We start from the raw sequence: 13276 nt of genomic DNA, 5'->3' as shown, positions 1-13276 counted from the left end.
TATTTTAATTCCTAGTTTCAGTCTAGTCACATGATGCCAAAAGCTCGTAATACCTAGGAAAATGCTCCTATATAAACAAAATGTATCTGAGAGGAACATACACATACTGACATTAGTATTAATTGTACAAAATGTGTGATCTATTATTATAACTCGTGTAACAATGAGGTGCAGCAGAAATTACTTTAAGATTTTTATGTTCTTTCTCTGATGATTTTTGACTTCGAATAGACAGGGCAAATAACATGTCTATGCGTTGCTTTCTATATATCTTGTATAACTTGTGTAACTATACTGATAACTCAAATTTATTTATTGCACAATACAAACCCTATTGTTAGCCAGCTGTGTCGTGCTTCTCTTTTACGAAGTTCTTCCTAGTTTATAATGCACCTAGTCCAAGTTATAAGGGTACTATTTACCCAAGTGTAGCTCTCTGTGCATTAAGTCACTGTTTCTGGTGTGTAGTAATAAAGTTCCCTGGACACTGCATCAGAGCCTAAGTATTGCAGTAATTCAAGGCTGCCTGTAACACCTTTAGGCTTAGGCCTCGATTACACATTTTCTCCTGTAGTGTGAATATTCGTTTGTAACAAAGAGTTTCTGCACAAATGTAACAGTGTCATGCTACAAAGTATGTATGCATGGAATACTTAATGTGCGTAATGACTAAACTAACTTTGAGAATGGCTGAAAATAATCGCCTAACATTTCCATGGCCTGAGTTGAAGCAGGCCATTCCAGGTTGAGTGTTTAGCTGTTGCACTTCACAAATTAAATGTGCATTTTGCTTTTATCTGCAAAGGAAAAGAACACTTGTGCAGTATATGCTCACAGTAGATCCACACTCTCCTTGTCTAAGTACGCATTTCAAATATTTTCATTTTGTGTAGCACACTGTTTAGCCTAGGTGAAGATGACCAATGAAAGACTTTTGAATTGTGGGGGACAATGTAAAACAGCCACTCTCACATGTTTTAAGACCAGTCCAATCTGAGTTGGAGGCAACAGTATGTAGGAAAGACTTCCATGTTAAACCCATTAAGTTCAGCCTTGAAAGGGTTGGGACAAGAAGATGGGGAAGATGACAAAGCAATTACCTTTGATTTGTTTGCTTTTCCGGGTTGTGATGTTAAAGTAAATGGAAGATATTAGGTTTAATGGGTAACCTCAAACAAGAAGAGACAAGCAAAAACTTTGAAATCTTACAGCCTACAAGTCACATGCTATGCCCTGTTCGGTATGCTAGATAGTAAAACAGGAGCTACCATACCTCATGTCAGGGGGTAAATTCTAATTGTCTACCCATCTTTTGGTTCCTTTCATTAACCAGGCAGCAATCACACATGGTTTAGGATAATAAGCATCAGATCAGACTAACTAGAATTAAGAGAACCTGCATAACTGGACACATTGTATGAGTGTGAATTTATCTCAGATTGTTTGTTATATTCACAAATCAGTTAGCTGTGCCACCCATTCCATTTCCCTATTAATTAGGTTGTTATTGTCTGCGTTGTGTAAGATAAATAACATTATGATGCCTTGGTAAACATACTCCTCCCCTTTATTTAGGGAAATAAACAAGAAATTAGATTAGAGTTGGTCTCGTAGGGGTGGATATAGGGAGGTAAGGGACAGAACCTTTCCTAATCTCTTTTGGCAAATTTCTTGGATACACTCAATCCAGTGCTCCAAAGACAGATCTGATAAAGGTTCACAATGTGGACATTTCTGTAAAGTTGATAGATCAGCTCATGCTACTGTTCTGCTTTCCTTCTCTTATCTCATGACCAAGCTTTCAGAACCTCTCTGGAATGCACTTCTGAGTTTAAAGAAGACAGTTATTGTTATTATTACTTCAACACGAGGTTCCTAAGAGACAAAGGGCCTGATTCTAACTTTGGATGACGGTGTTAAACCGTCCCAAAAGTGGCGGATATACCACCTACCGTATTACGAGTTCCATAGGATATAATGGACTCGTAATACGGTAGGTGGTATATCCGCCACTTTTGGGACGGTTTAACACCGTCCTCCAAAGTTAGAATCAGGCCCAAAATTAGTAGGTTGGAAGCACACGTTCAAAAGTAGTCGCAGCAATGAAAGCAAAATATATCAAAGTACTTCTCAGTTGCAATGTACACAGCAAATACATGTGATTATATTATAGTATAACTTCAAAGCAAAGCATAAAAGTCAAAATTGCATCACCGTAGGGTAGGGCTGTAGGGCCTATAACTCAGCTTCATCTTTCTGGGGCTTTAAGTTGATGACTCCGGTTCAACTGCGAGAAAGAGATTTTCTACCCAAACGGGGACAGGCAACTGACGCCCGTTCCTGTCTGAAGTCAAGATAGTTTCTAACTAACTCTGCTGTAGTCCAGAGCCATCCTTAAAAGCAAACTCAGTGTGAGAACCGAAGAACCCTGGAGAGTGGCCAGTTCTCCAAGCCTCTCTCGTTCTCAGACTGGATTGAGAGGTAAACACAAAATCTACACGCTCTTATCAGCTAGGGTCTGGTGTGAAAAACACAGCTTGATCTATCATGTGAAAAAACACAGCTTGGAAAAACACAGCTCATCTGCAATGTCTCAACTGCACTGTCTAACTCCACGTTAAAGCCAATAGGCAGCTAACCTAAATACCAAATGTAATGTCTAATGCCATGTCAAAGCCAATAGGCAGCTAAACTGAATACAGAATGTAATGGCTAATTCCACGTTAAAGCCAATAGGCAGCTAAACTGAACACAACATGTAATGTGCTACTGGTGAACATTGAGCAACTAATATGCGCAGTGGTGAAACACAAAGTCATTGGTCAAACACAATTAATAGCATCACAGCTACCTGCCTTCTTGGTCCCCTTCCCGGTCCACGCCCAGCTATCAAAGAAGAGCTCAAATAATGGGAAATAAAAAAATCGACAACCTGATAAAGAGACTACTAGCTGACAGACCACATGCAAAACTGTCAAAATAAATCCCATTAATTTTACAGCTGAAATGCAAGAAACCCATTTCCATAACTTCATTCACTCAACACCTTCCATGGTGTGAGTAATGCATTTTCACCAGTCTTAGCCAATAATCAAGCATCCCTCATGGGCCAAGGACTGTGGCACTGTTATCAGTGGGAAACACATTGTAGCAGATGATTTATCTCACTCTTGGTCTTTAACTCGCTTGGTCTTTGGGTGCCGCTCTTTACTGCCTAAGCCAGTGCTGATTGGAAGTGCATACCACCAGCTTGCTGCATTGGCCTGCAAGTGAGAGCTGCTCTCACTTTTCTCCCATTGGCACTACGTTAGCTCATTAAAAAGTTCCAAGTCTTTCAGTTATGAATGGCTGGCAACCAGAGGTCTCTAGCATTGTTTTAGGTTGCAACCAGTTACGTAGGCCTAGCAGCTGCTTCCCTAATTAACATTTGTGAATTTGAGTCCTTCTTTTTTCTCGTTATTTGCATTTATACAGTTACGCTTAATGCATTGCATCTGTTATTTTATACATTATGTTTTGTCATGTTAAAACTGAAAATGAATATTGTTTCTGAATTCTTAATCATTGATCCTAATACATTATATTTTCAGATATCTGATCAGGTATGTTTTATAAAGTACATTCTGCTGAGTAGTGAAGACCCTGGCAAACAGACATGAATATTTGGATACCCTTATATGAATATAGTAGACTCTGTTTAGACAAAGTATAGCATCAACAATATTGCTTTGGATAACCCAGTATTTCTATCCATTTTAACATGTTCACCTTAATTAAAAATTTTAAAAAACGAAAATCTAATATTAACGAAAGTTCATAAAATCTATTTATTTTATTAGGAATTTGTGTTTTAGTAGTTTGCTTTAGGTAGGGTTTTTAAAAACAGAATTTGACATGATTGTTCCTCATTACCGAGATACCCCTATGTTTGCATGTGCGTACTGTAAGAATAAATCAAATCAAAATAAATTCATTGTTAGACTTACAATTTCCTAACTCCCCTTCTTGGACATACCTCAACTTCAGTATGTTATAGAACGTAGATGGATGGTCTCTAAAAATGAGTATACTTAGAAATAATGAATTGTCCTAGCCACAAAAAAATTGATTATCTTTGCCTAACTCAATTTGTCATAATTTTGTTACAAGGAGGGACTCAACTATACACCTATGATGAACATTTTTTTACCGGTAATGGATTGCTCTCCTGCCCTTCTCACACAATTCCTTATTTGTTCAACAAGGCAAAGGCATGACACACAAATGGGACATATGATTATATGAGGTATGAATATCACAGGGGTGTTGAGGTATGTCTAGCCCACATGAATTATCCTATTTTGCAGCTGCAGCTAATTCTGCATAATTTAAGCATGTCTTCCATTTCCCACAAAATCTTTCATTAGTCTCTGCTGCATTCAGCAAATAAGCATAGTTGTTAGCTCAGACACATCAAAAGTTGGAAAACATGATATGTGTGAAAACAGTGTCATTCAGAATCTAAACTCGGCATACTAATTTAAGCATTCCATACTTTGACATAAGGTAAAGTGCTAACTCATTAGCATTGGCTAAAATGGTACTCATTTTAGGAATAAATCATCTATGATTTGAATGTTTACGAGGCATTTTGGAGGGAGTATTATGATAAGCACTTTATAGGCATTTGGGGGCATTTTTGGGGAAATAAAATTTTAGCCAGACCCTGCTTAATTTGATTGAATGTTATATGGTACTGTTTTTCATGTATTTGATGGTAATGGTTTTAATTAACTGTGTTTGATAAACACATGTGAATATGCAGAAGATATATTTTCATGAGCACTCAAAAAAAACTTTTTATTAACTTTGGTGAGATAACAGAATGTTCCTCTGTTCGTATTTAGCCTCTATATAGAAGAAGGCCAGCCACTATTCATGGTTTTGAAAATCACTAGGGTGAATTCTTTACTTTGCCACCCACTCATCTTTTATTCTGTTAAGATATCACAGTACATTTGGAGACTTTTAGATTAGGTGAGGGAAATTGTATTTCCATGAGTGTTATTCCCAAAGCAACCGTTTTAAAGGTGGCGTTCAGAATCCTTATTTAAGGTTCGATTTAAAGATCAACACATAATAAATATTTAACTGGCTTAATTTCATGCATAGCTAGAATGTGGTCCTTAGCAGACCTACAATTAGAACGCAAATATATCCTGCACTGATCTTCACAAGACAGAATTTAGAACTTAGCTAGTGCGGTCAAGAGGGTTGCAACATTTTTTGCAAGGTTACTACATATGATGATGATGAATACCATTTTAGTATGACATCTGCTTAATATGTATCGTTCTCTAATTTGCAGAGTGTTCAGATCTGTTTTGCATAGATACTTAATCATTAAAGGTGACAGTAGCTAAATAGTGCAGCAGAGCATGCTTCTTAGAGTGCCTTTAATCACATATTATCCTCTGTAATCGGCCTCTATTGAATTCAGCAAACTCTACTGTGGTTTTACGTGACTGCATCATCTTAGTGACCTTAAATATAGTCTACCAGATGTGTTGTGAGATTATCTCTTCAGTTATGATTTATTATAATCATTTTTGACGATAACGACAGACAGTAAATATGGCAACTGTATGGTTCAACTTTTCAACACAGGTGGTATGAGCAACTGCAGTAAATGATTTAACAATGCTCCTAGTGTAAGACTAAAGATGACCCTTGCCTAGCTAGACTAACAAGCAGGGGCACATTTGATGGATCTATCTGCCGTCCACATGTATCATTGAAATGTATGTTTCTGTGTGCTCTGATCTATTTTAGGTACTTACGAAGGACCTTGAAAGCCAGGCATCTCAGTTGGTGGAGCAAGAAGGACTCCCAAAAGATGAGGCTCCTATCATATATGTTCCACATATACATGCAAGGTATTAAACAGAGAATGATCTGAGTGTCCTCTTAGATTCTTGGTGGCTGCGTTGAATACTATGCCAATTACTTCTTGTTTAATTACTTACCTTTTAGGGTTTTTATGTTTCATTAATCATATTAATTTAACTCTGTATAACATGGAAGAGTGAAGGGAAATCAGGGATGAAATAACAAACCCAAATCTAAGATAACCCATCACATCCTTCCGTCATAACCAACTGACTTTGCATTCTCTCTTTTTTGTGTACCTCCAGAGTTGCTAGTCAACTGGTATCCCTTAAGTAAAACGTTTGAGCGGAGTGGAGGGGTTGGAGTAGAAAGGACTCCCAATGTGAATGCTTTAGCTACGGTTAAGTCTCCTCAAGTGTGGAACCTGTTTTTCTTTTCTTTTCTTGACCTGATCAGTGTGAATTTTACTAATTCAAGCTTGAGTGAAATGTGATCCTGTTGATCAATGTAAAATGTCCTAGCTATCCTGAAGGAAGGTTTTGCTTCGGTTAGGCACACTGAGGGGAGAAGTATGCATTATTCTGTCTTCCTTATTTACTCAGCACCCTAAAACGCCATAACAACGTCAAAATAATTGGTAGAAATTGGGTTTCCTGTGAGTCTGAAAAAGAGCATCCAATCTTCCAATCATCAGGCAGCTAATTCTGTATGAGCATCCCCAAGAACACAGCACTTTCTCTTTCTTTGTGCAAACACTACGCTTGTAGCATCTCCAGGTCCTGTCATTTAAAATCTTGACTCTTCCAATCCTGTGACAAAACCTGAAATTTAGACCTGTAACCAGATACTGCATTATACTTCATATTCAAGATTTGAGACGACAGATCACATTGTCAACAGTACAATTTTGAAAAATGTCACAATAAGAAAAATATTTATACTGACTGTGGATTAAATGCTTTTCTGCGGCTTAGGAGTGAGAGGCTGGGGTAGCAATAGAGAACTTTGCCCAAACCAAGGTGGGATAATCCTCGTTGTGTCCTCAATGAATGTGAAACTTCTCTTCATAATAGCTGGAAATTCTACATTCTATGACAGGAACTTGAGCATTCATATTATGCCATTTCAAAGCTTACTAACTACCAAAGTAGCCGCACCCATCACTAGCTTGAAATACACCTCTCCAAGGGGCTCGACAAGGATGAGGGAACGCGATTGGTTGTATGTACGAAATGTACTGGTTGCCAAATCAGCTTGTCGGGCGACAACTGAGCTCTCCCTTGGATACACAGAACTGCTTCACTCAAAACCGCTATTGCTCCTAGTGCACTGTACTTAACCGTGCCCGAACAGGTGTCATTTAGTGTGCCTAAAAACACAAATGATAGTCTGAAAAATAAAAGGGATACAGAATCATTTTTCAGAGCCCAGCTGGCATAAACAAGCTGTTGTTTCACTCTCGCGACTCACTACTTCCTGGACCTATACAGAGGGTTAATGCAGCAGCGCGCTCCCTGGCCCATACCGCCCGCTAGCGGCAATTTGCTATTGTGCTTGGAGGCTTCTGTAGCATCACCAGAATCTAATGTACTGTGGCCCCTTCTCTGTGCTCTGTCTTCCATGTTGTTCTGTTTGCGGGGCACAATGAACAAGGTCCTGTAAGAAAACAAAACACTGATCCAGCTGAACCCCTCCAGGCCCAGCAGGGAGGCCCTCAGACCACAGTGAAAGATGCAAGGAAAACAACTGATTAAGCACGACTAACACCAGTTCACAGTAAACCACCTCATTGGAGTAAATCCCCCCTACATACAACGGTCAACAATCAATATAAATGTTCCAAAGAGAAGAGACCCCTATCTGGATGCTGAGCAGCAAAGAAAGAGGAAGTGCTGTTTTCTTGGGTCCGTTTTTATATAGAATTGGCTGCCTGATGAATGGAGGATTGGGTGTGCTTTTTCAGATTCATGGTAAATGTACTCCATATCTGTCTTTTCGTGGTTGTTAATGGTGTTTTGATATACTGAGAAAATAAAGAAAAAAGAATAATGAAGTCTCTGATCCTGTCAGAGAATCACTGAGGTGCCTCAGGTTAATCAGAGGGATCAGCTTTTTATTACACTACTCAACTATGTGTGTGGTGCACATGGAACAGGATCTAAAGGCATCTTATTATTTCCTCATTTTCATTAGCTCTACACCACCCCCCCCCCCCCGGGTATTGTTAAATACATATTGTAATAGTCCAGTGTTCCTCTATGTTCAGTGTAATGTATAACTAAGCACGTGGAACAGGTAGGGAGATTCCTGCACATATTTATTATAATCGCAGAGCGGCTTCAGAATGCAGGGTCGTTACCTGCTGAACAAGAATTGAAGTCTTATATCAAATAACTCTGTGTTTTTATTGATGAGGATTGATGGACTTGATTGAGGAGTGTAAAATACATGAAACCGTACATCTGAACATGGGACATGTATTACAAAAAGCTGTATCTAGTTCTGGTTAATAAAGACAAGCCAAACAAGAATTAATTGTAAAAATAGCAAAGATGTGCAAAAAATATGATTCAGTGTTTCCGTCTCATATTATGCAGTAAGAAGATCTCACACATGAAAAGTAACTTCTAAAATATTTTATTTCCATTGACTACTTCTAGCTGCTGATTTCTCACCTGTACAATATCCCCAGGTGCCAAACTGGATACAGAACGTTTTCACAGCAGTGCTCCCGCATCATGGCAGGTTGCGCTGTGCTGCTCCTCAGTAACTCAGTTTCGCCCCATAAATGACGGAGTGGAGCCGCACATAGACACCATCCCTGTCCATTGACATCAGTTCCTTTCTTTCTGTGACTTTGAATGCAGATCTGGAGCTCAGCTCCCCGTTGCTGCTCATCGGATTAATGAGTTTTTCTCCAAACAATTGAAATCCAGTGTGCAAAGCATCAGTGTCCCCTCCCAAAACTACAGGAGTTAAACCTTACAATGACTGTTAAAAACAAATGTCGGTGTCATCCTGCACCAAGTGTGTCTTTAATGTTTTGGATTTAGACACAGCCCAAGTCTCATGAGGAATGAACCCTCATGAATCCAAAGGTGAGCCAGGATTGTAAAAGTAAAGCTGTATATCTCCGAACGTCACAAGAAACCTCACTCAAAAGTAGCCCGCCGAAGGTCGAAAGCGTTGACTGATTCACACCCTCGAGGACTCTCCCGTAATTGGTCATTTTCGCTGTCAAAGTCTTCTGGTAAGTCAAACTTTAAGTCAGACAGGAAGCACAACTAAGCTAAGTGGAACAGTTGTATGTCTGAAGAACGCATGCCTTTACAACTCATGCCGTTACTCTGCATTCATTACAATGAATGCGTCTTTAACACTGATTCCTTTACCACCCATATCATTACAGCGACAATCCTTAGGGAAAGCACTGGACTTTGGAGTGGAATAATTTACTATTCCAACTCCAGTCTATGCAACAGTAGGAAAAGCATTGGACTTTAAAGTCCAGTGCTGCTTTCTCTAAGGCATGTTTTTGTAATGACATGTGTGGTAAAGGAACGCATGTTAAGGTCACATCCGATGTAATTACAGTATTGTAAGTGCAGCACGTAGTTCGGCCCTCATGGTAAAGGCTGTTTCCCAGGCAACTTTCCTCATCATGCTTCTCTCTATCCTCAGAGAATCTGCAAGGACATCAAGGTGCCACTTAGTCTTGTATGTATCTCCCATTGAGAAGCAGATTCTGCAAATGACCTTGATGCATCCTGAGCTCCCTAGGTCTTCGTCACTTCTGCAGCCAATCGAGAACTTTAGGGAGGCCATGTTGAGCATCTTTGGCACTCTTCCAGTTCCCTTTACTGGGCCTTCTGGCTCAAAAGATCTGCAGAGGTCTCAGTTGGGTTCCTGCCAGCGGATCAATACTTGTCATTTCTATGCCTCTCAAACACGCCTTGGTTTCGCACCAACTTCAAAGCTGACTTCGCTCCGGCACTACAATATGCACTGGTCTCTTCAACCCTGGCTCTAGAGTAGGACCCATTACTGATTCTGGAGTCCGACTGTGAGCCAAACTTGTCTTGAGCTCAACAGAGGTTGTCTCTGATATTCACCCCGATGCACCCTGTCACCATACAGATTCATGCAAAACACTGCCCCTACCATGGAGCTACCCTCAGGTGCTCCAGACCCTTTTGACTCTGACGTCTTTTTTGATGAAACAAAGAGAGACAAAAAACTGATAAACATTTGGAATAAATAAGACAATTATTGTCTCCAGTGATCAATTTACTTTTTCAATAAGGATATATACTTTTTGATATACATATTCATCCCTTCTGTATAATTATTATAGTGTTATATTGAGATTTGGCCCAGCTACAGCGGGGTTATAGGGCCTACCCCCACACATTGTAGAAAATGAGGAAAAGCTTCATATACTTTCCTAGTTTTCAATTCAGCATTGCTGTATAAAGGCTGACCCATGAAATTCAGTTGAGCATACATTATCTTTCATGGGCTTTGGGCACGTAACAATGTTTTTACAGAGGTATTGCGGTTTAATCAGCCTTTCTACAGGTGATCATGCAGAAGTCTGACTAAGAATATGTGTGTTTGCATGTGATATAAAGGAAAAATGTGGTTTTTGGGGCTTTAATTGTCTCCTACATGGAAGGTGCGCATCTCTTTGTATGTCTGTAACCTGTTGCATGATTTAGTGGAATTTTCTCATCAACTACTTCAGAATACTTTGTGGATCCTAGCACCAGCAGATCTCTGTGCTCTTTGAACATAAATTTGTAACTCATGGTGCTCCTTGCAGTGATGACAATATTAATGTATTATGTAGCTTTCTCTTTTGCATTTTTTACTAGTCAACATGTTTGCAAAACAAGATGCAAAATGGAGAAAATCGCAGTGGGTAGGAAATGGACAGTTTGTGACCTAGTAAATCACATAGACTGTAGACTGGGAAGCATTTGGTGAAAAATAATCAGCGGCAAACTTTTGTCCAGTTCTCTTTATTGATTTTTATGTTTCAGTGAACATTATCACAACAGGTTCCTAACTTTACAATGGCTACAGAGATAACCTCTCTTCACAGTTAGCCTATTAACTTTAAAGATCGTATCGATTAATAATCAAGTCACATACAGAGAAGCTCAGATATCAAATTGCAGAACTCTGCAATGAGCTTGTGGATTTAGCAGCCGTTGCCAAGAATAGCCAGTCATTGCCACGTGTGTTATTTAGTCATTCAGTGCACACTGGTCTGGTTTAAAGTGTATCAAGGCAGGAGGAGATGGTCGGAGAGAAACTCAGGCCTTTGTCTTCTCCTTCTGGCCCAGTGGTTTGTGGTCTGTGGTCTGACACCTTTCTAAACTGTCATGTATTTTTGTAAATCCTAGGTCCTTATGAAAGTTCACTTCTGACCATGGCGAAAAAGAGCATTTTACGACTGTGAAAATATGGTGATGTTATTTTTTTTCGATTTATGTTTTTGAGCTGCATCTTTATTTCGTTTTCCTGGCAATGGGAATGCCTACCAACGCAGTAGATGTGAATGGATTTCAATATACCCCATTTGTAGCACCCATCAAACACCAAGAAACGTCCCAGTCACCCTTTAGGGATAGCACATCTTCACGCGCCTCATCAGATTTCAGTCCTTGATGGAAATTCAGAGGCATTTGGAAAGTCACCCCAAAACCATGGGAAGCGCTGTAATGCAATACCTGTGGTAGACTGTGTGGCTATACATATGCAAATAAAGTATATTTTGCCAGACTTTTAATTGTGTATACCAAAATGTGTTCCAGTTAACATACTTCAAATATGAATTTCAGTGCACACCAGAAAACCTTTAATAGTCTGTCTGATTTTTATTTCACCAATGGCAATTTGTTTGAGGAATGGATGTTATTTTTCCCTTTCTTAGGGTGTACAACTACGACCCCCTAACACCGCTCAAGAATGTTCGAGCTAATTGCTATGGGAAATATGTTTCGCTACGTGGGACGGTTGTGCGAGTTAGTAACATCAAACCATTGTGCACCAAAATGGCCTTTATGTGCAACATGTGTGGTGAAGAGCAAAGTCATTGTCTTCCAGATGGAAAGTTTACCCTTCCTACAAAGGTAATGATTGTTGCTATAGTGTTTATCCTTCCTGTTTACAAAGGTTACGATTGCTGCTGCAATGCTTATCCTTCCTGCCCACGAAGGTAATGATAGTTGCTGCAGTGCTTATCTTTCCTACAAAGACAACGATCGCAGCTTCAAAACTTATCCTTACTTAAGTAATGATAAGTGATTTACTTTGTGTTCTATTTTTGCTTCATTGTTTCATGCGCTCATTGCTTTTGGTTTTCCAAAATTCGTTTACACGCATTGACCTAACCTTTAGGCATTTGATGCGCACAGGTTACTGTACACCAACCCGACGGCAAGCCTCAGCTTGCCAACCCGACGGCAGGCCTTATCTTGCCATCCGGATTACGAGGTTGCACACCGCCAGGCTTTCCGTGGCAGTCACCCCACCATGAAAACCCTGGCGGTCACGCACCCGGCAACAGGAATCTTCATTCCTGTCCCCAGCACACACAAACACACATATCCCCACACATCCACACATTCCCCCCACCCATCTACACACTCAGACACTCCCGACCCCTTCATGCAAGCATGCATTCACATACACACCTATTCAGCATACGCGTACATGCACTTAGACACCCCCACTCACTCACATCCACGTGCACATACACGTTTACATTCACTCGCATACACGCACGCATTCACCTCCCCCTCCGCAGACACGCACCCATACATACTGGCACCCTCTCCCTCCCCTCCCTCCTCCCACTTTGGGACGCCCAGTTACCTTCTCCTTCGTGGAGGACGTCTGGGAGCAGATGGGTCCTGGCGGTCTTGCATCGCCAGCACCACCACACCAGCAGGACTCCGCCAAGTCGTATTATGGCTTGTAAGACGGCAAACGGAGTCCTGCTGGTGTGGCGGTGCTGGCGATGCACCCGCCTCTACACCGGAGACCGCCATCACAAAGATGGTGGACAGCTGCCAGCACTCATAGTACGGTGGTCTGATGGTGGGTTTGGCTTTGGCAGTCAGAGAAATTGAGCGCCAAAGTCAAAATGAGGGACTTTGGCTGCCAGTTTACAGGGATCAGGAAAGAGCATTGACTGCAATTAATGTAATATTTGTGGCCATATGTTAATGATGTTCAAACTTGTATTTATGGTTCACTAATGCAAGGTCTTTATTATTAGGTTGAGCACTCTAAGAAAATGTTGTAAGCTCAGACTGCATTAGCGTTTTGCTAAACAACTGACATTTAGGTACCATTTATTTGATGCATCATTTAGTAAGATGTGTTGTACCATTTCTTT

At 40.3% G+C, this 13276-nt stretch overlaps 1 protein-coding gene across 1 annotated transcript in view; it reads left to right on the top strand.

Moving 5' to 3' along the window:
- Positions 1 to 13276, top strand: part of MCM8 (minichromosome maintenance 8 homologous recombination repair factor) — a 376705-nt gene that overhangs the window by 53463 nt on the left and 309966 nt on the right. The window contains exons 6-7 of the mRNA XM_069234156.1: positions 5812 to 5915; positions 11807 to 12005. Coding sequence (XP_069090257.1) covers positions 5812 to 5915; positions 11807 to 12005 — 303 coding nt within the window. The remainder of the gene's footprint in view (positions 1 to 5811; positions 5916 to 11806; positions 12006 to 13276) is intronic.

Source organism: Pleurodeles waltl, chromosome 5 (assembly GCF_031143425.1).
Source record: "Pleurodeles waltl isolate 20211129_DDA chromosome 5, aPleWal1.hap1.20221129, whole genome shotgun sequence".
Lineage (NCBI taxonomy): Eukaryota > Metazoa > Chordata > Amphibia > Caudata > Salamandridae > Pleurodeles > Pleurodeles waltl.
The sequence above is the reverse complement of the archived record's forward strand: the minus strand, read 5'-3'. Positions and strand labels throughout refer to the sequence as shown.